The sequence below is a fragment of the Microchirus variegatus genome, assembly GCF_963457635.1.
Source record: "Microchirus variegatus genome assembly, chromosome: 10".
Classification (NCBI taxonomy): Eukaryota; Metazoa; Chordata; class Actinopteri; order Pleuronectiformes; family Soleidae; genus Microchirus; species Microchirus variegatus.
The window spans coordinates 11,789,634-11,815,251 of NC_139811.1; the positions used below are offsets into that span (position 1 = coordinate 11,789,634).

General features: G+C 41.4%; 1 protein-coding gene across 1 annotated transcript; it reads left to right on the plus strand.

The window, feature by feature from the left end:
- Positions 1-9,993: 9,993 nt before the first annotated feature.
- Positions 9,994-21,840, plus strand: xylt2 (xylosyltransferase II; the record flags this gene model as incomplete). Its single annotated transcript, XM_083896910.1, has 11 exons — positions 9,994-10,134; positions 14,536-15,079; positions 16,287-16,459; positions 17,995-18,197; positions 18,739-18,819; positions 18,993-19,209; positions 19,560-19,736; positions 19,969-20,225; positions 20,320-20,515; positions 21,073-21,406; positions 21,518-21,840. Exons 1-11 carry the CDS (start codon positions 10,003-10,005, stop codon positions 21,838-21,840), a joined length of 2,637 nt encoding a protein of 878 aa, XP_083753036.1. The 5' UTR covers positions 9,994-10,002.
- Positions 21,841-25,618: the final 3,778 nt, after the last annotated feature.

A 25,618-nucleotide genomic window follows, 5' to 3' on the forward strand; every position in this document is an offset into this window, starting at 1 on the left:
GCGTGGACAAAGCAGGCAGCCATGTTGGTAGGGTACAATAGGTAAGCCATTATTTAAGTGATGATTTTTTTGGGGGGGTTTACTATATAAAAATTAAGATTTATTACAATACAAATGCATACAATTTGTAATATGATGTATCAAAATAATATTGGGTGTTTCAGAATATTGTAGTAAAATTCAGAAACATTACAGCAGGGGTCGCAACCTCAAATGACCTGGGGGCCACTGAGTGTAGTAGGGGCCAGTTGATGAAATAAAAGTCCAACTTTTTGAGAAAAAGCTATCGAAATAACAATATTTATGATGATATTTCACATCATTTCAAAATAAAAGTGTTTGTTTTGACATGGAACAATTAAAAGGTTCACAATATAAACGTATAAGCAAAACAAATCTAGTAATAAATAAAAACACAGAGAAATAACTTATTATAACTTGATATTACTGTAAGTGGCTGGTCTCATTAAATTGATCGGGGGGCCACACATGACCTAATATGAACTAATTTCTCTTTTCATGGTTTTTGTTGTGATTTGGGTCAAATTAATAGTGTTAAAATAAACGCAACACACACACTTCACTGACCATCACTGTCAAGAATCTGACTTTGCGTATTCACAAAAATCTAAATCAGCTGCTGCTACTCTGGATTATCAGAGTATGAAAACAAAAACATTACAATGTTTTATTTAATTTGTTTTAACAGAATAAAAAGGAACAGTCCATTTTTTTTTCTTAAATAAAAACAATGTGCAGGACAAAGGTTTGCTTTTGCACATGTTACGTTCCAGAAATTGACTGCTGGGTGAAGACAAACAAAACAGGTCACGACAAGAAACTTGGTATTTCTTGTTTTCACTGTTTTCATTTCACATTCACTCTGCTGAGAAGTTGAAATGTTTCACAGAATAGAACAAACAAACTGTTTCTGTATTGACTTGAGTAAATCAGTATATAAAACGTAAAATATTTATGTAATAAAATGTTTGATAAGAAAGGAGAGATCATAGAGTCCTGCCAGCTTTGGCGAAAAATAAAATCAAACCGAGGTAATGCGATCAAAAATAAACACGGAACAGTAAGCTGTCTTATTATAACTTCATGAGAGGCACTCTTATTAGCACCTTTTTAAATTCTCCCCCTCACAGGCTGAGCCATATGCTGAAGCCATTTGCTTCATAGCAGTCATCGAATAGGTCTCACCCATTATCAACAAGACAATGAGGTATGAGGCAGATAAAAAGAGCAAAGCAAACAGTATAAACAAATGTTGACTGTCAGAGTATAATCAGAAGAGCAAACAAAGACTCCCTTTTTTGGTATATTTGTGACCTGCGGGGCCACAAATCTCTTTCCATCTGTCCTCATCAAGATGTACCAGCCACCTTTGTTTCTCTTTTTGGAAACTCGCGTGGTAAAGACAAAACAGCAATCGTCGCAAATTGTTTTAAACATTCAAACATGTCGCAGCTCTTCTTTGGTCACTCCTCAGCCCGTGAAACTGTCTCTCAGCATAACCAGTCTTGAGATATCCGGATCGGCTTGTGAGAACGCTCCAGTCACGAAACAGTCTTCCTCATTCCTCCTCCGTATATGTAACGCCACCAGGTTTAGAGGCTTCGTCACACTGGTAGATGAGTGCTGTTCGTGTTTGTGTTGACCGGGTGAGGTGTTTCGGTCTGAATGTCAGCTCCCATGTTGGTGTAGATGCTCTGAGGAGGTGAGATGTCCAGGCTGGATGAGAGGATGTCGTACGGCAACTCCACAGACTGACGGACACTCTCTTCGTAGGATGGAGGTGGCTTATAGGACACACAGAAGCAGCGTGACATATTAGATAGATAGATAGATAGATAGATAGATAGATAGATAGATAGATAGATAGATAGATAGATAGATAGATAGATAGATAGATAGATAGATAGATAGATAGATAGATAGATAGATAGATAGATAGACAGACAGACAGACAGACAGACAGACAGACAGACAGACAGACAGACAGACATACAGACAGACAGACAGACAGATGATAGATAGATAGATAGATAGATAGATAGATAGATAGATAGATAGATAGATAGATAGATAGATAGATAGATAGATAGATAGATAGATAGATAGATAGATAGATAGATAGATAGATAGATAGATAGATAGATAGATAGATAGATAGATAGATAGATAGATAGATAGATAGATAGATAGATAGATCCACTCATTGACCTATCTCCCTGATCACAGCTGGCAGATTCACACTCCCTGACCGTGTCCTCTTATCTTTTAATTACTCGAGGACCCTCGGGCGTCCAGAGTCACCCTTCGACCCTGCCCTCTGTCCAGTACACACAACTACACACCAGGCCGCACAAAGTTTTATTACTATCCTGCCTCAGGCCACTGAACGGACAGCGGGAAATTAAGCGGCCATCATTTAAACCCTTCTAACAAGCGTTTAAAAGGGGGGAAGGGAGGCTTCAGTGACGGGTTGACTGGAAATGACAGTGTGTGAATGTGCTTTGCATGTGCTTTGTATATGTGTGTGTGTGTGTGTGTGTGTGTGAGACGGTGAGAGATGGGTAGTCGTGCTATGCACTGTTAAATTCAGAAAAAAAAGAATGGGAGGTCAAAGAAGAAGAAACAAAACAGTACAAGACAGGAACACAAAGCAGCAGCATTTTCTGGCACTGTTTGCTCTCAGAATGCAGACTTTTAATTGTGTTTGATGTGCCTTTTTCTCATTACCTTGTTTGCCCAAGCGTTGTGCGACTCAAAACCTCAGCGAAAGGTCAACATGGCAAAACCTTAAAATGCAGCCGCAGCAGAGGCCATTAGGTACGCCGATAGTGCATCCTGTTTACTCTCGTCTGAACGCAGTCTAATCTTTGGCCATGCTCTTTTGTATAACAGCGTGGCTATAATAGAAAGAAACAATAGAAAGAGCCTACTGTTTACTGTCTCGTTGAATGTGACACGACAGATGAGCAGCCTTCACAATAATATGATCTCTCGCATTCTTTGAAGCAACAACAGGAGTGGAATATTCTTGAGCTGAGCAGCAGCACCTGAATGACCTCATTTTTGAAGCATTTGTCAATGACCGTATTATTTGCTGTGACACAGTCCTAATCCCTAATTCCTAATATATCCCCACCTCAGTCACAATGGGTCCATTGAGGCCAAATCGGTCCGCGATCATCATGTGGATCTGCCTCTGGCGGTCCTTCTTTCGCACACTCTCGTAGGAGGGCAGCCTCGGCAGGGGGGCCTCCAGTGTTGGCAGACTGTAGCTGGAGGGCACGCCGACAAAGAATAGATGACCTGCCTGCTGTGAGACACACAGAAACAGAAGGACATTTATGAAGGACAGGAAACACAACACTTAATTAAATATGCTGAGGATTTATGGATAATGGCCCATCATTGATACGTTCTTTAAAGGATAAATGGCTGCAGTGAGTTACTGAAGAGGTGAGTAAAACATTTAAAGCGGATCTAGATCGGAAGTTCCGATTAACGCTGTTTTTTAGTGTGTATCTGCGTCATTACCTTGTTTTACGAAGCCCTGAAGTTTCAAAACAAACAGTTCAGCCATTGCTGAGAACGCTGTGTTGTATTGTAATCTAGGGCTCAGCGACATTTCTGAAAAAACCCGGTCCGTTTACGTAAACAGCATTTCTCCGGAACAGCAGATCCTCCTGCTCCGGGCACTAGTCCGGGCACATCCGGTTGCGTACATTGAACCGCAAAAGAAGAATAGCGTCCGAGTAGCAGTGCATCCACCGTTCCAGAGGGGCAGCTGTGCTTCTGAGAGCGGGTGTGCTGATTATGTCACTTCCGGGTATTGGCCAATCACAAGACAGTTGGGAAGGCTCTACACTGGCTGGCCAATCACAACACACTCTGTCTTCTGGGGGTGAGATTTATGTCTGAAATATCGCGGCCCGAGGACAGCGTCGGCTCGTTTACATCAACTAGGAGTTTTTTGACCATAAAAACAAGTTAATGTATGTAAGTAGACCTCCATAACTAACATATATGTGCAACAGGACCACTCTATGTGAGCTTTAAAGTTATTACATGTGTTATACCTAAAATAGTGTTTGTGCAATGCATTATATGGACATATGTTGAATCTTCACAGGTGAAGAAAGTTAAATTGCACTATATATTGTTCACAAGCTCTAATGTATGATAACAGTGAGCCTAAAGCTCTGTTGTTGTTCCAGCACCACTCCAACACCCTGTTCTCTTCCATCAAGTGTTTCAGTATCTCACCACCCCCACTCATGTTTTCAGAGAATAGGGGTTAATTCCTTAACCTTAAGTTCTCTTTCAACATTTGTTTCCCTTCACTCGAGTTTGGGGGGTTAATTCCTCAACTTAAAGTTTGAACTGGTTTGAACATAAAGGACATTACGCACACGGCAAAGCTTTAAAAGCAGATGAGGTCTATTCAGTTTCTCACCTGAGTGCTGCTGTCATCCATGATCTGCGTCTGCTCTAGATACGAGGATCCCACCAGTGTCTGTCTGCTGCTGTAATACTGAGGAGGAGCATCCTGTGACACAAGGAAATGGCAGAACTTTGCTCGTTAATCAACCTGTAATTTGTTGTAAAATGAGATTATACGCACACCACACCAGCCGTTTTTTTTTCCTTGAACGCACAAGGCTGGCAGAAGAGACAGAAGGTAGGTAGGAGGTAGGGGTGTACGAAATTATATACTCATAAAAGCACATATTGGCAATGTTCTTCACAGTGGTTTTCTGTTCGGACTGTAAGTTGGAAGCATTTGACTCTCTCTTTCCACTCTTCACACTTGACGAATAAAAGTGCATAACATTTCATGCATATACTGTATCATTATTTTTACTTTCCTTAAAGTAGATATACTGCCTTGCTTATAGTAATATATATATGTCGCCCCCTGTATTGGGATATGTATCACATAGCCAGATTCTTATGATATATACACAGCTCTAAAAGGAGGTAGAGCCTGCACACTTACTCCATGCCACAAAAATGTTAATAATGGCCACCAATTAGTTGAACTCTTGTTTAAAAGTATTAGAAAACATTTAGATAAAAAGCAATTATCCATTTATATTTTAGTGCAGTGGTTCACGGTGTGTGTCCCTGCTCTCAGAGGTAATTCTAGAGTCTGTAGGGGCCCTGAGCAAAAATTCCCAGGGGGCCCTTCACCATTATGTTATAAATAATCTGACACCAACGAAAAATGTATGAGTTCAAAATATATTTTTTTTTCGAAATGAAAGGAAAGGAAGGAAAAACCTTGTAATTAAAAAGTATGTAAAAATATAAATAAAATATTGTAAATAACTTTAAAAAAACTATATAAACTTAGTAAAAAAAAAGGTACATTACACTGTAAAGAACCCACATTATAAAACAATATAAATATACAGAACAAAAAAATACTTGTTTTTTAAGGGGGACTAGGATGTGGCTGGTCACTGCACATTTCAGTAAAAAGAGTGTTGGGGGCCCCCTATCAGCTCGGGGCCCCAAGCCTGCCTTGCCTGTTCACAAGCTGCGCCTCTGCCTGCTCTTCAGTCTGTAATTAGTCAAAAAAATCCACTAATTTCAGCCCAATTGGCCGATTTTCATGCCCTGTTTAATCACTGTAGACACTGGCTGTTTTAGCAATACCATAAATTATCTAATCAATAAGACGACCACCCGCTGCCTCCTCCCAGTGCCGCCCCCCTCTCTAAAAACAAGACATGTCAGCGTCTCACTGTATGAGGAGCAGGAATCCTCTAAAAAAAAGTCTGACAGGAAAGCTAGGTAATTGCCTTGGGTCTGAATGAGTCGCATTGTGTGGAGAACAATGCAATGTCCCACTGTGTCATGAGGGTCCCTAGGCAACAAACCACACGGTGTGGTCTTTTTAGTGTCTCTCTATCCCCTCGGAACTGCAGCAGGTACCTCTTAACGAGCACGCTCCAATGCACATTATGGCCTTGCATGGGATTTGGTCGGGCATTACGACAACGTCAATTTGTTGCCTGACTGAGACTTAAATCCACTATGAGGACATGAGGTGTAAGACAAATAACACTTGCTTCTTTTTTGAGGATGACACAAAAATTTAGTGGGCGTTTCAGTAACTAAATCGAGGAGTATTAAAAATCAGATCTATCATTTTCCCAGGCCAGTTCAAACAATGACATCACTCTCACTTAGAGTGACGCACTCTAACGACCCTTTGCCTTCACCCTCCCATCATTTCACAGAGAGAGAGACAACACCAAAAAAGATGATGTCAAAGGTCACTTTTCTTCACTGGTTTGTAATTTTAAAAAGCCAAAAAAAAAGCGAGAGGGGGGGGGGGAATAGAAGTTGTCCTTTTGTCTCCTGCCATTGATTCAGTCAGTGTGAAAAAGCACAACCGTGTAAAATCAGTGTTGAAGTCGGGGGAGGAGCCCAGCGACAGTGTGCCTTTTTCCAACGCCGCAACTTAAAGGAGCTCCATTGTCCCTCTTGTGTCCCCAACACCCACAGTGGGGTCTGTCCACTATTCATGGTGCAAACTGAAGCAGGGAAAGGTATGTGACTATGAAGTCGAGGACATGAAATGTCCCACAGGGACACAATGAAAGTGTCTGTGTTCATTTCCCTCGTAAATGAACCTTCACTTTCTGTCTCTGCTAACAATGCATACCGAAAACGGTCAGTTACATGTAAGGATCGGACAACTATCGGTTGGAAATCTGTAAAAAGTATGCACTTAGTTTACAATCAGTCACGTGCAGATTAATGCACTTAACCTGTCAGTTAAGGGGCCATGATCAGTCTGTACCAGGGAAATGCTCTTTTAGTTCCTTAACTGGGACAACAGGCCTTCTCCATTAAAACCACAACAGATCACAGCTTCCTGTCTGTGTAACGTGTGTGTGTGGGGGGGGTTAAGAGTTGTGCTTCTGCAATGCGAAGATAACACACTGAAACTTGACCTCGGGGACTCACAGTCGTGAAATATGGGAGGAAGAGGAAGCGGAGAGAATGGGCAACAAGTGAAGAGTTACATCTGTAAAGTGTTTGTGTTTCCTTTTCCATCTCGGCCCCTCCACTGTCTTTGCAGCTTCACAGATGCACAGACAGTTATCTTTGGCAGGTAGAGAGAGATACAGTGGGGTGAAAAATGCGACACACGCCCTTAAAAACAGAAAAATATCTGGTTGTTTTTGTTCCTTCACATGCCATACCAGTAAAAACTCAATACGATTTGCAGTTGTTTCATTTCACAGGTGCTGAACAAGCTTCAGTTTACGTGGTACACATGCAAATTCTGTCCAAGTCCATTAGAGATGGAGCAGATAATTCCAGTGAAGCAAAGTCGTTGTCTGCCAATTTTCATTTCAAGTTATTTTTGGGCTGCTATGCAAATTGAACGTGAACAGGGTGCACACGGCTGTGGAGCTGGATCAGGAAGAGATCTATACATGCAGGTCACTTAAAAAAAAAGAAGAAAACTCGGCACAAAAACGGCACCTTGTGCTTTTTGTTGTCTTCTTACCATATTGGCGTGTGGCCGCTGATAGGAGCGGACTTTGCAGCACTGTGGATCCTTGCGGTAAATAATGGACAGCAGCCCCACGACGATCACAAAGAACACTAGAGAAGAGACTGTGTGAAAGAAGCACATATTCATCACAATTAGTGAGGCAGCATCACTTTTTCTTTTCCTAGAAGTTGTGGTTCAACTTCCAAAAGAACAAAACACAGAGGTTTTTTTTTTTTTAAACCAAATTGAAAGCTTTAGTCAACTTTTGTGTCTATAAATGAAAGAGGTGGTGACTCACTTTTGATCGACTGTCTCTACAATGTGAATGCTTTGCTCTATACCTGTCTGTCAAGACGAGCAATTACAGTGTGAAGGTACATAAAAGACCTGACATAATGACTAATTCTATCATTAACTGTGGGTTAGAGCTTTTTTAGGTGCTATCTTCTGTCAGCACACATGGAAAATGAAAAGTGCAACCCTTATCACACAGCTGCAGCATGAATAACAAAAAACAACACATCACTTTAACTCACAGTTTATACATGATAAATGACAAAATCATAGATTAAATTACTACTTTTCCCATCACCAAATATTTACACAGTATTTTAAAAACGTTTTTAGTACAACACAAACATGTGTCTGGCTTTAAAAAACTATCATTTCCAACACCACCCTGGATTAAACTGCTGTTCTTCATATTACATACAATTATATATGTTATTTTATGAGTTATGATATGAGTTTTACTTACAAGACGCAGCGACCACAGTGAGTTGATCCGATGTCAGCAGAGAGGAGGGACTGGTTGGACTCGCAGTTGTGGACATTTCCTCAGTGTAACCTGTTAATGATGCCTTCAGAAATCCTCTTGAGCTCATCATCCTCAACACAAAGACTCTCATGTTTTTGTTGTTGTTGTTGTTGTTGTTGTTGTTGTTGTTGTTGTTGTTTTAAAGACTACACGTCAGAGGGTAAAAAACGGAGCTGGGCTCCGTCCCTCCTCGTCATTGTCTCTGAAAGTCCTCATGCGCTCTGCCACTCACTCCTCGCGACGATAAACATGCCACAGTGGATGGTGAGCTCGTGGACACATGACGTCCTCTCCGGAGTGCGTCACGTCTGTGTGTCGCTCAGTATAGTGCCACTATAACGCCAACAAACAAAGGACGCAAAGGATGATTTACACCAAGTTTCTCCCCAACTACAATATTGTGCGCAGAGAAGATTTCCGAGGCTCCCCCCCCAAAAAAACCCATTAATATCCGTGCGTAATTTCAACATTCCTTATTATATTAAAGCCATGTCCAAAGTAGACAACTGCCGTGTGATTTACTGCACCCAGACCAGTAGGTTGACACACTGGATGCCTGAGCTGCAGTCCCGTTTCCGTGGAAACTTCGGGGGATCCCGTCCTGAGATATTTTCTATACAATGAGTGAAAATGTAGGATTAGTATTCATGGAATGGGAAACACGTCTAGCTTCAGTATCAGCCAGTGCGCAGCCAATAAATGAGTATATTTTAGCTGTTATATTTATGCAACATATAATATTATATTGTGCAATGCAATATTGCAGCAACTGGTATATGTATGGTTTCAATGTTGGTGCCCTTGGTCACAGTAAGACAATGGTGTGGTAAAATTATGTGTGTATATACACACACACACACATATATATATATACACATATATATATACATATATATATATATACACATATATATATATATATACATATATATATATATATATATATATATATATATATATATATATATATATATATATGTATACAAATATATATATATACACACACATACATATATATATACACATACATATATATACATATATATATACATACACACATATATATACATATATATTATATATTATAACATACTAAAGTACCCTGAATATGCCCAGAATACTTTCTGCTACTTTAATAATACTTTAATAACCAACCAATAAGAATCAGAATCTGGTTTAGTGGGTGTTTTGGTACAGTGCAAACTCAGTTAACAAGAAAATAAATATACATGTTTTAAAAAAAAGGCTCAATAAAGATATAGAGTTATAGAGTTAACCTAATTTGTAAGGATAAGCAAAGGGAAACAATAGAATTTAAGCTGTACATGCGGGATGGTAATGTGCAGGAGTTGCAGAAGAGAAGCGCAACTTTATTATTTTAAAATCTATGTTTTTAAACAGACGTGACCTACTGAGATACAGCGTGGGAAGAAGTTGCCATGCAAACCAAAAATAGAGAATGTTCAACAAAAGTAAGCTAAGTTTTATTACCTAAATCACATGTCAAAACCTAATATTTAAACTGTCACGCGCCTCTTTGCCCACTAACTTTAGTGAGCTCTTCACGAGGATGTTGAGCGACGCCGCGTACACGCGCAGCTCAGAATGCGCCGTGCACGCGCTCAACGTAGACTTCACTGGAGTCGAAAAGATGGTGGCTAGCGCTCGAGTCCAGAAGCTCCTCCGACGGTACAAACTAGCCATAGCTGCCGCCCTTACTATCCTTTTGGTCCAAGGGCTGGTTGTATGGAGTCTGAGGAGTCTGGAGGAAGGCGAGGGCGAGGTAAGACATGAGCTCTCTGGTTATTTCTTGTGTGACAGTGACTGGGTCGCCCGTTAGCGCTTAGCTTAGCTCATCCGTGTGTTATGATTCAGTCAATGCTAGGTAGAATTGGCTAAGGTGGCAGCTTGGGAGGGGGCGAAGGGGGGGGGGGGGGGGGGAAGCTGCTGCGAAACACTTCAGTACAGCCGAACCAGTCCTGTCTCTCTGTCGCTGGTAACGGTATAAAAATGCCACATATGAATGGTCGTAACACTGGTGACTGTGTGTACATTACAACTGAAGTCACTGAGGGGGGAACAACATGGACACACGAACCCTGACTTCACTGACAGATTGCAGGGCGAAGATCTCTGTGGAGTGATGCAACTTAGTGTGGGACTCAGTGACGATTCATTGAAACAAACACTGAGCTGAACCGCTCACAGCTGGTCCATCCAAACGTTATAACTGTTCAGTTTTGTTATTGTCTCTGTGTTATAGGTGTGTAATGACATAGAAATGCTCAGTCAGGGTGCAATAATACTATGATTACAATATCTGTTGTGATAGTAATGTAACTCTTCATGGCTGTGAGTGAGATTTCTTTAGGCTCTGTGTAACTTTGAACATTGACAATTTTAAAATCTTCATCTATCTTGCCTTCAATCATGCTCTTCTCTCCATTGTCACCAACACTGTCATCTGCCATTTTGGGTCATCTAGATTCTAGATCTGCAGAGGTAACGAGCGAGTCTGCAGCAGCATCAAGAAACTTCAGTTGTCATGATATCATGAAATTGACAATAACATAGCAGCACTTCTATTATGTATTCTGCTTGTTTACTGGAGGCCCCTTACATAGTCCCATCTGTTCTGTGACCTTCACCCCACCCACCAGAGAGAAGTTAAGAGTCACATCCTTCCTTCACACACTACTGAAAGTATTAATTTAACTTTAGCTGAGTCCTTGCTTCTGAACACCTGAATCTTGAAGCATTGGCTTGTTAGGTAAGGAGAGCTGTGAACAGATGTGATTTGTGGTGGACTGCATGTACAGGAGTTACTTTTTCTTCAGCTGCACCCACACTGATAAAGCCACTGGAGGGCAAGCTGAAACCTGAAGAGTGAAGTGTGCTATCTCTCTGTAGAGAAGTGGCAAGTGTGTACAATTTTCCTACATGGACAGGTGGGCAGGGTGGGTTGGCAGCAACAGTCAGGAAAGTTTGACCGTCTACACTCCACTGAAGAGGAAAATTAAGGGTTGTGATTCTGTTGTTCCCCCCTAGTCTTGACCATTAAAATCTATCAAGGTCAATGCAGGTAAGCTACTCTGTAAAGACAGAGCCTAATTCCCTGGACCCTGGGCTCCTGCTCCTATGCAAATACACCAACATATATGCTGCATTGCAACAAAACAAACATGTGACACCTGTATTATCATGTCATAGAGAAGATGTTCATTTTACACTCCATCTTCTGCATGAAACGTCTGCTTTATAATACCTCCATAATCTCTGCTGCTTCATCAGGTGCAGGCTTAAACATGCTTTGGACAAGTTGAAGACAAATGTCTATAAGGGTTGTGGTTAACTGTACTTTACGTAGGTTTGTACAACCCTTAAACATAAACATTTGCTGTCCTATGCCTCAGACTCACACGTGGGTTGTGAGGGCAGTAGCACTGGATTTGGACCAAAAATAATACCACTAGCGGTTGCATTCAGGGGCAAGGATAGAAGTCCAATTGAATTTAACTGTGCATGTACTGACTGCTGCTTCCTGCCCCTCACTTGAATGTTGGCACTGGCAAGCATCTACGTAAATGGCAGTGCAGGGGGTCTGTGGATATTTGACAACTAAAATATACAAAGTAAAAAAAATAATACCGATCATCATGTCACTTCTGAATCATGTTCACTCAGTCAGGGAGGCTCCCTGTAATGTTTGCAACATGAGCGCACATGGCTGGATTCCTCTGTGCGCAGTTTAAACTCACATCTGCTCTAATCAGTGGCTTGCTGTGTATGCTACATGCATTAAGATGAAGCCCATGTGAAGAAGAGTGAAGGAAAAGACAACAGAAGACGGCTCTGTCGTCCCCATATTATCCTTTGCTTTCTCACACTCTTCTACAGAGCCGACTGCCTGCTGCTGCTGATGGCAACTTTGATAAGTTTTTTTTTTTTTTTTGCTCAACTTTTAATTGGAAAGTAAGGAGGATGTGTTTAGCTTTCTTTTGAATCAATACATTTCTGACATGATGGTGTTAATTAAAAGCTGTGAAAAGTAGTGATAAGAGAAAACATTAGCACCGGCTGCATGCTTGTTATATGTGTTAGAAAAGAAACTTAAAAGCATGCAGTCACCTAATCAATGCTACAAACACCTGCTTTACCCACAGTGTTGTTCCCTAGCTTTGCTTTTCCAACAAAGCAGTTTACGTGCACATAAAAGGGGTTTCTTATTATTAGCAGAAGTTGGAAAACCAGTTTACTTGCACTGCAAAGATTTTGTAATCCTAATGTTTCAGTACACCATGATTCATCAGGTGTAGTATTTGATTTGATTATTTTCTGTGTCATGTTAAGCTCACATTTGTACATTTATATACTTCATGGCTAAGAAGTTCTACACAAATGAGTTTGTCTTCCTCTCACCCATCTAATTGAACATTGGGTTTCTGCAAAATGCTGGCAATAACCAGGAAAGTTAAGTCCCTTAAAGAGGCTCCCGCTACACTGACCAATGTGAAGCTCCATAATGTCTCCTACTGAGAGAGGAGTTGGCAATCAGTAGCTGACTGTGCTGTACTGGTTGGCAGCTGTTTCACTGGCAGTGTATTATCTGGTTCTTGTCTTAATCACACAGCTCCACTCCTCTTCTGTTCTCAGTGTCTCTGTGCTGTCAAAGTACCTGTGACTTGAGGCAAACGAGCCTACATTCAGCTATACTGTGTGATAAATGTAGAAAGCTGTCAGCCCACTCACTCTTCTCTTTCATTCCGTCTCCCCAAGTACATATTTTGAAAGGCCTTTTGTGTGATCCAGGAATCTGCCGCTGTGCCAAAGCTATGATGGTGTTCAGCTAGAAATATGGCCAAACTACAGTTTTTTTTCCTCTTTCACTGCCTGCCTTCTGTATTTTTGGAGGTGTGATTTGTGCGCGACTGTTCACTTTTTGACACTGCAACAACATTTTTGGAAGTCGACCAGATTAGTTTGACTGCTGTGGCGTGTCCTTAATTGGATTCGTATTGGATCAGATTTGTACACCAACAACATTAGACTTGTATCTATTTTTGAAGTGTCGAAAACTTTCCGGCTCTTACTGATGCTTATATAATTTTACTGTTCGGTAAACCTTCAATGCAACGCCTTTTTTCCCTTATTTCTTCTTTTTTTTCCCCACAACTGTGACAAATACTCTGTAGCCTTATCCTCTCCTTTAGGGATGTTACTGCCAAATGTTTTTTAATACTTCAAAGCAGATATAAGCACATCATGTCTATGAAGTCTCTTAGGATTAAATCAAGATGCCCCTGCAACATGCACATCATGAACCCATGTGATAATAATAATAATAATAATAATAATAATAATAATAATAATAATAATAATAATAATAATAATAATAATAAAGGATAATGAATCATATGAAGAAAAAGCAAAAATAAATGGTTGAATATTTGCACACATTTACCCTTGTGCAAACACAGAATTCCATACATGTGGATGTCATTGAGCCTATCTTTGTGGCAGTGATTAAGAACCTTATCACTCAGACTAAACAGCAGTGGTCCACACATTTTTATAACATATCATATGTGGAACAGCAGCATGTTACATGCATATGATATGCATGTAACATGCTGCTGTTCTGATATTCCTCCCTCACACATAGAGAGGGAGAAAGTCAGATGAGTCTCTGTTTAGCCCCCTTAACATCTGAGGGCTATGCTTATGCAGTCTCGCTATATGTGTGAAGGGTTTGTGAACACATGATCTGCATGTTTGTTTTTTTTTTTTTTGCAATATTTGCCTCAGGGTGCAGACAGAGGTTTCTACAGTGATTTACTGTGTTCATGGCTTTTGCGTGTATCCAGAACTGTGCTTTAGGCGCATTAAGGAGGAGGCTCAACTAAAAATAACCCACATGAGAGAATTTGGGGAAAAGACAAAACCAAGTGAACACATTTTTCCCAAGGGTGTTCTTTCTACTGCCGTCTCTGTTCAGGTGTTTGTTTACCTTCTGTCATTCTGTCATGATTGTGAATCCGTACCTCTTCTCCGTAGTGTTTGTCCTAGATGCTCTGATGGAATGGCAACATAATTTATGTTTATTCTATGCTCTCTTTTTCTTTCCCTCTACCCATCTCTCTGTCCTGCTTTAATTTCTCCGTTCCCTCGCTCTCTCTTTCCTCAGAGAAAAACACGACGGTCTAAACTACCGGACCACAACAGCCAGGACCCCAAGAGAGACAGCGCACTTTGGGAAAAACAGAACTCTTTGTCGGGGAAGAACAAGGGCAGATGGAGCACCAGGTTGGAGAGGACAGGAGGCACAGCAGCAAGTGCCCTGAGGAGAGCAACAAACCGGCGAGGAGGAAAGCCCGGCATCAGGCTCAAGTCTCCTCAGGAGCGGGGCATGACGGGTGCGGGAATGGACGGTGTTGTTTCCCATGACCTGTCCAGCAGCCGCAACTTTAGCGAGATGCGAGGGGGCGCAGGTGGCGCACATAAGCTACCTGCTGCTGCTATACCAGGGGAGCCGGGCAGCGTGGACGGTGCACACCAAGCCCCCAGCAGTGACTTTGTGCCTAAATGTGATATCTTAGGGAAGGACGCTCTGTCTGCCCTCCATCGTGCCGGCTCACATCAGTGCCGACAGGAGATCGCCAACCTCGTGTGCCAACATCAGGCTGGTCGGCTCATGCCAAACACATTTCCTCAGTTCTGCCCCCAGCCTGGTGAGAGTACCAACACACTTTGTGTCTTGTTTTGTATTCACGCAGCTGCAAGAATTAGTGTGAGATGCAACTAATTAGTTAGCTAATCATTGGGAAAATGTAGCTGTAAACAGTTTGACAGTTAATTGTTTGAAGTTCATATTTTAGTCAAATATCTTTGGTTTTCTTGTTTGCTATATTCTAATTGCCTTTGATTATAAACTAGATATCAAGACATTGGCACATTGGGCTGACAGAGGCATCATTCTACAAATGACAAAGAAATGATTCAAAGCAAGTTTGCATTTATTTTCACTATAACATTTCAAACTTTAACCCAAATTTCCCCTTTGGGTTAAAGAGCAACCAAACACAAACCTGCCTGATCCATGCTACTGAGGAGAATGAGCCTTTTTTTTTTTTTAAAGAACAAACTCTTCACTGTTTGCTGCCATTTAGTTAAACTCCCCACGGAAATGCCAGGGAAATGGGCTGCAGGCCACTATGAATTATGGAAGCTCAAGGGGATGGTGGAGGAGGTTAAAGAGAAATGTATTTTCATTAATCTCCCTAAACCATTCATTTTAAATTAATTCAGTCCTGTTGTCTAATGCACTAATTGGTTTGCTTTCTTAATCTCTTGTCTCATCTCAATGCAGACCAGAAAGTTCCTGCTTCTTGTCCTTCTTCTTCTTCTTCCTGCGTTAGTGTTATAATATTGTGATTGACACTTTCTTATGCCATAGGTTTGTTTTTACTAAATCTAAACTAAATCTGCCAGAGAATGATATGCTAACAGGTGTATGTACTATTCATGCGTGAGTAAGATTTCCTGTCAGTAAGATACTTAAAACAGAAGCATTTGACAGAATAAAAATGTCTCCATATGCGATAAGTTTTACACAGCCAATCACATTGCTCATCTTAACTTCTCACGTTTATTCAGGCACCTTGTGTATGGCTTAAATACACAACTGTAATATTGTTTTTGGTGGTTCTACATGGGCAGTACACTCAGTCCATGCCTCTGGTTTGGCGGTAAATTCCAGAGAACACACTTGGCAGCATTTGTGTGTGGGAAGCTTGTTAGAGAGAAACTTTTACATTTGAAGTCTTTCTTTAAATCTCGCTCAGACAGTATTTTTTCCAACAGCCAGCCTTGAAGCTATTATCATTCAAACCTTTTAGACCTTCAAGAGTTATTTATTTCTCTATTGTCTTTGGTCAGGTCTGTCAAATCCAGTTCAGGTTGTTGAGCTGGACAACAGCCTGTCCAGTGTGAAGAACCCTGTCAGGGTGGCCTTTGTTCTGATGGTCCACGGCCGAGCCGTACGGCAGCTCAAGCGCCTCATGAAAGCCATATACCACCGTGACCACTTCTATTACATCCACGTAGACAAGGTAAGGACAGTTTACATTCCTTACACTACATCCTTACATTACCTTGCTGTACATTCTCTGCTGTGTACCACTGCAACATCAACAACTTTAACATGCTACAACCAGACTTTGAACAGCGATTGCTTGATGCTGGTTACTCTGAGCTCATAAATGCATTTACCAGTAAGGTCTTCTCGCATTATGAAGGTTAGATTTATCCTCACAGGTCTCACAGTATGGTAAAGGGGATTAGCCTGGATAGGGGGAAGTGTGGTTATTCTTAGGGATGGATTAAATGTCTGCTGTCTTGTGTAGCAGATAAGGCAAAAGACAAATGTTTGGCTGGTTGAAGAAAACCAAGGAAATCTGGTGTGTTGGGTATGTTATAATCCTTGGAAATGGGATTCCTGGGAAGTCCAAACAGAACCTTTTGCCCATTCCCAGGAAATATAATGACTAATGGAGTTGTTGATGAGACGGGGTCGTAAAACTTTGAGTGTGTGAAGGACATACATTTGTTTGCCCTAATAATGCTAGAAATAACACACATAAAGGTCAGATTGGGGGCCGATATATGCATATTGTTTCCGTGTTGTATTTAGTATTGTCTGAAATGACCTGGGCTTATCTGATATGTGTTTTAAAAAAGCTTATTTCCCAGGATTCCTGGGAAAATCGTCTTCTGTTCTCAGGATTTTATATGTCAAATATTCGGGAAAAACAGTAATCCCTTGTGCAGGGCACAGATAAACGAGGTACAGGTGTCTTTTTGTCTTTTGTGAGTGCACCTGTGCAGTTGGAAAGGTTACCGAGTCCCACTGAGTCGCCCCGTTCTGCTGCCAGGTGACGGTGGAGAGGCTCAGTGGAGGCAGTGATGAATAAGAAGTCAGTGGGGCAGTTGAATCACAGACCCTTCACTAGCCTTACCTCAGGCTCTAAAGCAGGTCATGTTGTACTGGAATCAAGTCTCACTGCACCACAACACCCATGCCTACATCACTGTTTTCCCCAGCTGTGTCTACACGGGAGGACTATGATAGTCTGTTATTGTAACTGTTGCAGAGGAAACACAATCAGGTCATCTACATATCCATGCTAAATCTGCAGTCCCTGTCTTAATATCCACTCTTAATTTAATACAGGACAGACTAGTAACACACTAAACAACTGAACAGTGATTATTTTTATTTTGATGGTGGTCTGAAAACAGATCCTGATTAAGGTTTTTTTTTTAACTGGTGGTTAATCTAGCAAGATCCAATAGGTTAGTGAATTGACAATGTGGACAATTGAGTGGCATTGGCAGCACTATCAGAGAGCTTTTTTAGTTGTTTTTTTTCCATTCAGTCTGCGTGATGATTAGCAGGACAAAGCATCTTGTGGCTTTTGTTCCAATTAAATCTAAATTGTCTTTCAAGGTAAGCCAGCTTTGTGCGGTTGTCTTGGCACAGTGACAGCTGCTATACACGCAAAAGTGGATTACTACATACATAAGTGATGTAGAAACACAACTTGTGTATGCGTCTGTTTGACCTTTTTGTTTTGAAATCCTCCAGAGATCTGGCTACATGCATCGAGAAGTCCAGCAGATAGCCCAGCAGTTCCCAAATGTGCGAGCCACACCTTGGAGAATGGTCACTATCTGGGGCGGTGCCAGCCTACTGAAGGCCTACCTTCGCAGCATGCAGGACCTGCTCTCCATGGCGGACTGGAAATGGGATTTTTTCATCAATCTCAGCGCCACAGACTTTCCCACCAGGTTAGTCAGCCTGTGCAGCAAAATCAGAGATTAGGATAAACTGCACAATACACTGCACATCTATTCCCACACATACCATTTATTTGTGAGAATGTACTGTGTAGACTTCAGAGGAGAACAGTATTGGAAACAGAATGCAGGATTAGATATTCAGTTAAGGAGCGCCAGATCTCATTTTAGTATGAATGAAACCACAAGCTTGTACTTGTGAGAGGAATGCAGACACAACCCTAAGTGGACAGGAGATATGGAAAGTGTAGAGAGGCTTTAATATACGTTGAATGGATGAATGTGTATTGGATCAGCCTTTTAGAACAGCTGCTTTAATGTATTGCCTCGAATTTGCACAGCTTTTCCATTTTCAGTTCACATTCTATTGATTAATTTTTCACTGCTGCTCTGAGACTCACTGATGTACGGTGACTTCAGCATCATAGCAGCATTAGTACTACACCCTTTGTAGCCTTTTATTTCCAAAGAATCCTCTAAACCTAACCACCTGTGTGTTCCCTTCACTGCCAACCCTATCTCCCTCCTGCAGGACCAATGACGAACTAGTGGCTTTCCTGTCGCAGCACAGAAACAAGAATTTCCTCAAGTCACACGGGAGAGAGAATGCCAGGTGAGGATGTTTGCTTTAATATAAACAACCACCTTAGCTCTTGGGTTTTCATCTGACTTTAATAAATACAGCTTTACAGTTTAGAGGGGAAATAGTTTGTTTTCATCAGTGACTTGAAATAATGCACAGTTTATCTTCCATTAACAAAATTTCAACCATGTTCTGTGTTCAAGATTCATTAAAAAGCAGGGTCTCGACCGCCTGTTCCATGAGTGTGACAACCACATGTGGCGTCTCGGGGAGCGCAGCATCCCAGAAGGCCTGGAAGTCTCAGGTGGCTCTGATTGGTTTGCGCTCACCCGCCGTTTTGTGGAGTATGTCATCAACTCCCAGGATGACCTGGTGTCAGGGCTGAAGCAGTTCTATTCCTATGCTCTGCTCCCCGCTGAGGTAAATGAGCCTTGGGTGTTCTTTTTTTTCTCTGTTATAGGTGAAGCTGACAGTTTGATGTACAAGCCTGTCTGAGGCTTGTTCTCCACTGTCGGGTCAGAAGAGTCTTGCAGCAGAGATAATGTAATACTTTAAACCTTTGGGCACAGTCTGCCACAGACGAGAGGAGGGAGTTAGAATTTATCTGTCTGTGTGGTTTAATGTCCCTTTGTTTGGTGCAACACAGACGTGCCCTTTCGCAATTTAACGTCGTTATGTTAGAAACTGTTAATGCACTTCTCTGACAGTTTACTGTTTATTCACCCACAGCAGAAATATTTTTACATACTGATGTGCTTTCTCTTCTCCAGTCTTTCTATCACACAGTGCTGGGAAACAGTCACATGTGTGACTCTCTGGTGGACAACAACCTGCGTGTCACCAACTGGAATCGTAAACTGGGATGTAAATGTCAGTACAAGCACATTGTCGACTGGTGCGGTTGCTCTCCCAATGATTTCAAACCACAAGACCTCATCCGGATTCAGGTAAATGAGACATTTCTGGTATTGTGGATTTATTTGTTGATGTAAAATCACAGGACTGCAGGAGAATAAATCGTCTTTCCTTTTTTTTTTTGCCTGCTTGGGAACAAACCAAGCAGCACTTTTATGCATGACAAATGGATCAATACAGTAGAACTGAACCACAACCATTTTCTCATTCACATAGTTTCCCCTAAATGCTCAGTTTTAGCTATTGTCTCTTTCTCATCCACAGCAATTGTCCCGTCCAACATTCTTCGCTCGTAAATTTGAGTCAACGGTGAACCAGGAGGCCATAGAAATTCTGGACACTCACTTGTACGGCCAGTACGCTCCAGGCACCATCGCCATCAAGGCTTACTGGGAAAGTGTGTTTGAGCAGTCGGACAGCATCAACTCCCTCAGCGACGCCGCCCTCACTGCTTACACGTCTTTCTTTCGCCTGGGTCTTAAGAGTCTGACGACTACACAGAAAAACGTGGAGGCATGCAGGTAGACAGTCTTTCTCTTTGTAGGGTCAAGCATGTGTGTTTATTTAGAAATATACTGTGTAATAAATCACTGATGGTTTATTTCCTCACTCCAGGTTTGAACCAGTAGGCTATCCACTATCGGTACACTTGTACTTCTACGACGATCATTTCCAAGGTTACCTGGTGCGTCAGGAAGTACAGGCTGTGGGGTCAAAGGTCAGGGAGACAGTGGAGATGTGGGCAGTGCCTCAAACATCATTTGTGCTCGAGAAGAACCTTAAAGAGTTTGAAAGATTGAAGAATCTGGAAGTAAGTGGAAGTGCCCGCTGAGGTAGTAACTCTTACTTTTACCATCGTTTCACTTGGAGAGGTTGACTTATGATCAAAGCTCGTTTCTCCTTGCATTGTTGAAGTTTATATCCTGCAATTTAAAAGATCAAGGCACCTCATGTTCCCTCAAATTGATGTGTAAAGATTGCAGCAGCATTATCAAGGTTTGATCAAGGACTGTATATAAAAATGTCCATAGTCGTCTCCGGTTGCAAAGCAAAGTCTGTTGTTAAGCCTCGAGATTTGTGGTTTGACCGGCGACATGTCAGTTTTCTGACAGCCAGTCATCTAATGGACGATCCTAGCTGTCAGTCACACTGGTGTGCACTCATATGTGCAATGCTTTAGTGTATAAAGGGAACATCATTCTCAAATTTAGCCATTAAACAGAGACTTTTCAATTAACTTATTGATTACCAAAATGGTTCATAATCAATCAAGAGATGTATTGTTTTCAGCTGTAGTCATAGCACTATATTGTGCCACATTACCCGTAATTATTTCAGACTAAATCTTCCTTTCTTTCTCTCTGACAGATCGGCACAGATTGGGATCCAAAGGAAAGAATATTCCGTAACTTTGGTGGTGTGATCGGGCCTCTGGATGAACCACTGGCAGTACAGAAATGGGCCCGCGGTCCCAACCTCACAGCCACTGTCGTGTGGATTGACCCGGCACTGGTGGTGGCAGCCTCTTACGAGATTACAGTGGACGTGGATGCAGAGTACACTCAGTACAAACCACCGTTACAGCGCCCCCTGCGGCCCGGCACCTGGACGGTGCGGCTTTTAAAGCAATGGGAGCGTGTGGCAGAAGTTTGCTTCCTCGTCATGCCACTAATCTTCAAAGATAAGGAGCCGCTACGCAAAGGTGAGTCAAGGATTTAGGTCGATAAAATAATTTTATCATTGGATACCCAGACCAGTTTTAGTAATTAGTAACTAATTTCTCTTTGTCCACACATGTGATCGCCCCCTGCAGAGGAGGACGGCTGGCTTCATGCAGGCCCTCCAGGGAACCTGTACCTGGAGCAGAGTTTCCAGCAGCTGAGCTCCATGCTGAAGCTTCCTCCCCAGGAGGCTGCCCTGCAGGAGGCCCAGCATAACGCCCAGCTCGTGGGCCAGTCCCTCGAGAAATGGGTGGACAACAGTGTGAGGACATTCTGGGTCATAGGCGACCTGTGCACCACACAGACTTCCTCCTGCCCAGCATTGGGACCTTGCTCCAAAACCTCCTGGAGCTCTCTGTCCCCAGATCCCAAGTCTGAACTGGGTCCTGTCAAAAGTGACGGGCGGATCAGGTAGCCCCCCAGAGACGAGAAACTGTAAGACACACTAAAACACGCTGGAGGAACGAGGGAGCGTGTACCTCTACTGTTGAGCTCCAGGAGAATCTCTGTCAACTGGATATTGTCCTCAAGGTCAGCTCAGAGCTCAGGGGCACATAAACAACAACAACAAGGCAACTTCTTGCTCTGATGAGTCAGGACATCCTGAAGTGAGTGAAGTTGTTACACAGATTTTAAAGGAGAGGATACAACCGCTGGATATTTGCACATAAAAGGCCGCAAGCGCAAAGACTTGTCATTGTTTGCTGAATGATTTCATGGATGCCAGATGTATTGTTATTATTTTAGCACAGGTTTTCAGTCAGGGTCAGTCTGGGTCAGAATTTAAAAAGCACCCTCCGCACATATTTAGACTCACTTATCCTCTGCTTTAAAAAGAACGAGAAAAGGTTGGAACAACAGGTTCCTCACCTCTCTGTGCGTCTATCTTCATTTCAAGGGAGAGCGGTTCCTCTGACTCATATTATCGTGCTTATTTTGAAGCATTACTATGAAAGCATGCGGAGCAGACAGATAAAGTGCACTTTACTGTAAGACTATGACATAACACAAGAGGTCATGGCGAGGAATAGAAGTTCAAAAGTCATGATTAAGGTCATGTCACCTCTTAATTTTATAGTAGGCTCTAAGACAAGCACCTGCACCGTGACTCCCTGTCGTCACAGACACATCAATAAATGGTCCGACTGTAACTTAGGGTTAGGAAAAGTACAGAAAGCGACAGGTGGGGTTTTTAGATTTCAAGTCTTCTTTAATGTTTTAGTTCCGTTTACTGTGACATAGTTTTTTTATAAAAACTTGTAATTTTTCATTTGTTCGTTTTGTGATGGTTTCCTGACACGGCTGCTCAAACTCGTAATATGTCTTTGATGTACATTGTTGCCAGAAAAGCCACTTTGATTTTTTTTTTTTGTTGTTCTTGTGGAAGTGCCTCATCGAGAATGTGGTCACTTTCAAAATTCCCCTGACAAAAGTGGGGGGAAAAAAAACAAGCTCAGCTCAAAGTTAAGTGCAGTTTTTTTGTCAGCTGGTAAATGAGATTGTGTAGTTTGGTCAAAGGTTTCAGAACATTGAGTTAGTGGTACCTTCACTTGAGATTGTTTAGTTCAATAATGTGACAACGGTCATATCTTGTAACCTAAATATGACCTACAATGGCAACTAATAATAAGTACTTTTGTAACATGTTCTCTAGTTCAAGGCTCTAACGTGATCATTTTGATCTTCACTCTCAATTTAATGTTTGGCGGCTTTAGAATGTTTGCAAGACAAAATCAGACATTTGAGGATGTCTTCATGAACTCTAATAAGATTATCTTTAGTTGCTGTTTTAGTTAAGTTAATCCAGCAAAATAAACAGATGGGACTTTAAATGTAATGTTTAACTTTATAACCGAGCGGTCATATTGAAAGTATTGATGCCGATATATTATTATTACAAACCTGGTCCAACATTTCTTTTCTTTTTTTTTTAAAAAAATCCGGTGCATCCGTTTAAAATGCAGTATTGTCACTCTTGTGTGTTTTGTGTTTACCTCACAGTTTGGTGTCTCATTTCAGTTCAACTTATGCCATTTCAACTTTGTAAAAAAAAAAAAAACACCACGTGAGATGGTAAACGGTACACTGTTTTCAATTTTTATCAGGGGCGAGATCAAGAGAATCGAGGCTGCCTTCACAAAGCTGAACAGTTCCAGAGATGTGCAATTAATACCTCTTCAGAGGATAGTGAAAACCACTGTCTGTGTCTTAGTTTGCATTTTTTTTGCATAGTTTTATGTGACCTTTTTAATGTTCTTAAATGACAGTTGGCCATTGTTTGTTTTCAAGTGACCTTGTTTACCTTGCACACTACAGCTGCTTCAGTGAAGCCCCAGTTTAAACGAGAGAAAAGAGCAGTGTTGGGTGGGGGTGGGGGTGGGGACAGCAGATTTTATTTTTCTACACATTTTTGACATGGAAGCGTCTGTGATGTCCATTCTCCACTTCTCTGCTAAACCATTAAAAACTGCTGATGTATTTATGTTGTATTTGAACGTCCATGTGTTCAGTGGCATTTGAAGCAGACCTTCTGTTTTATCTTACTTTTAGGTTTTTTTAATTATTATTATTATTTGGAGGATGAGTTGGAGGATGACATGTTGAGGTTTCCTTACGTACATGCCTGCTGTGAGAAACAGCAGAGGTCCAGCAGCTGGTGTTTAATCCTGGGTGCTGGGGCTCTTATCTTAGTAGAGAACCTAAGCCTGTCACTGTATGCCTCTGGAAACGCTCATAGAATAGGCCTCGTGGCTGATGACTCAATAAAAAGACTTATATGAAGATTTTTGGTTGTTTTTGTCTGTCATCTGAAATTGAATGTAACTGTATAATTCTTGTTTTATAAGGTTTTCTTTCACCCTCGTAAGAAAATGGAAAACATGTTTATGTCAATCAACATGGTTATACTTTATAAATACTTTACAAACCCTTGTTGGTCTCTAACCAGAACCCTTTTCGTGTAAATATTTAATGGTTCGGTGCGTGCTCAGTGTTAGTTTGTGTCTTTGTGTAGGATATAAACCAGGATGCAGGTGACGAGTGACAAACAGCTGCACTAAAAAAAAACAGGAGAAGAGGAAGCTGAAGCCTTGAGTTGCAGGAGTTGACCTGCTCACACTGACCGGGAGAGATGGATGATACCAGTGTGACGCTGAAGCTGAAGCAGGAGGACGGACGTACACCCTCAACCACCTTCCCTTACAATGAAGAACTGACTCATAAGGTGATTATCTTTATACTCTGAAGGTGTGAATGTGAGAGTGAGTGGTTCTGTGTGTCCAGGGTGTGATCCCGACCTTCACCCTCTGTCAGCTGGGATTGGATAAAGGGTTAGAAATTGAGTGTTCAAAAATAAATGAAAACAAAGTATAAACATTTAAACCCAGGTAAACTGTAAAAAAAGAAACAAATAGAAAATCCAATTTTTACATAAGCAGGCAAGCTTATCATAAAATCCCAGGTAAATGCGACAAAAACAAGTGCAATATAATAGCTATAAAATTAGGATGAAGAAGGTATTTTTAAAAATGCAATAAAATGAGACCTTGCTTGTTTTTTGTCTCTTGTACAAATGTCTGTCAAAGCTAATGAACGTTCTCTTCAGGAGATTTTCATCAGATCATTTCTTCAGCGCTGCAGCTTTTCTGAGCGTCTGATCATTTTGAGATTTGTTCAGTATTTATAAAAATAAGTGCCGTGAGCCAAAGAACAGGCTCCTGCTTCCTCAGCAATTAAACTGGAAGTTATATTTATTGTTTTGCCAAGTTGCAGGCAGCCTGCCAACGGCGTCTCCGCAGAGATGGCTTCAGCTTTTTTGCAGGCTCAAATTAGTCAGCTTAGCGTCTTTTACTTTTTTTTTTTTTAAATAACATTAAATATTTAAGCACTATAGAGTTTTTTTTTTATGCTTTCAGCTTGATACAACCCTCCTATTTATCCGGACTTGGGACAAACAGAGAACACTGGATGTGGCCCCCGCTCGTGGCTGGGGACAATTTAGAAGCACTCGAGAGAAACTGAATCACAAAAAGAAATCTTTTTTATAAGCCACCTGCTGTTGCTTAATTCTGGTACATTTTTCAGGACTAATCTTTAATGAGGAAGCTTAATGTGAAACGGTTTGTCAGCGTAAGACGGCTTCTAAATTGCGAATTACAGTGAAATCTGTGTCTGTGTGGACAAGAAACATGGGA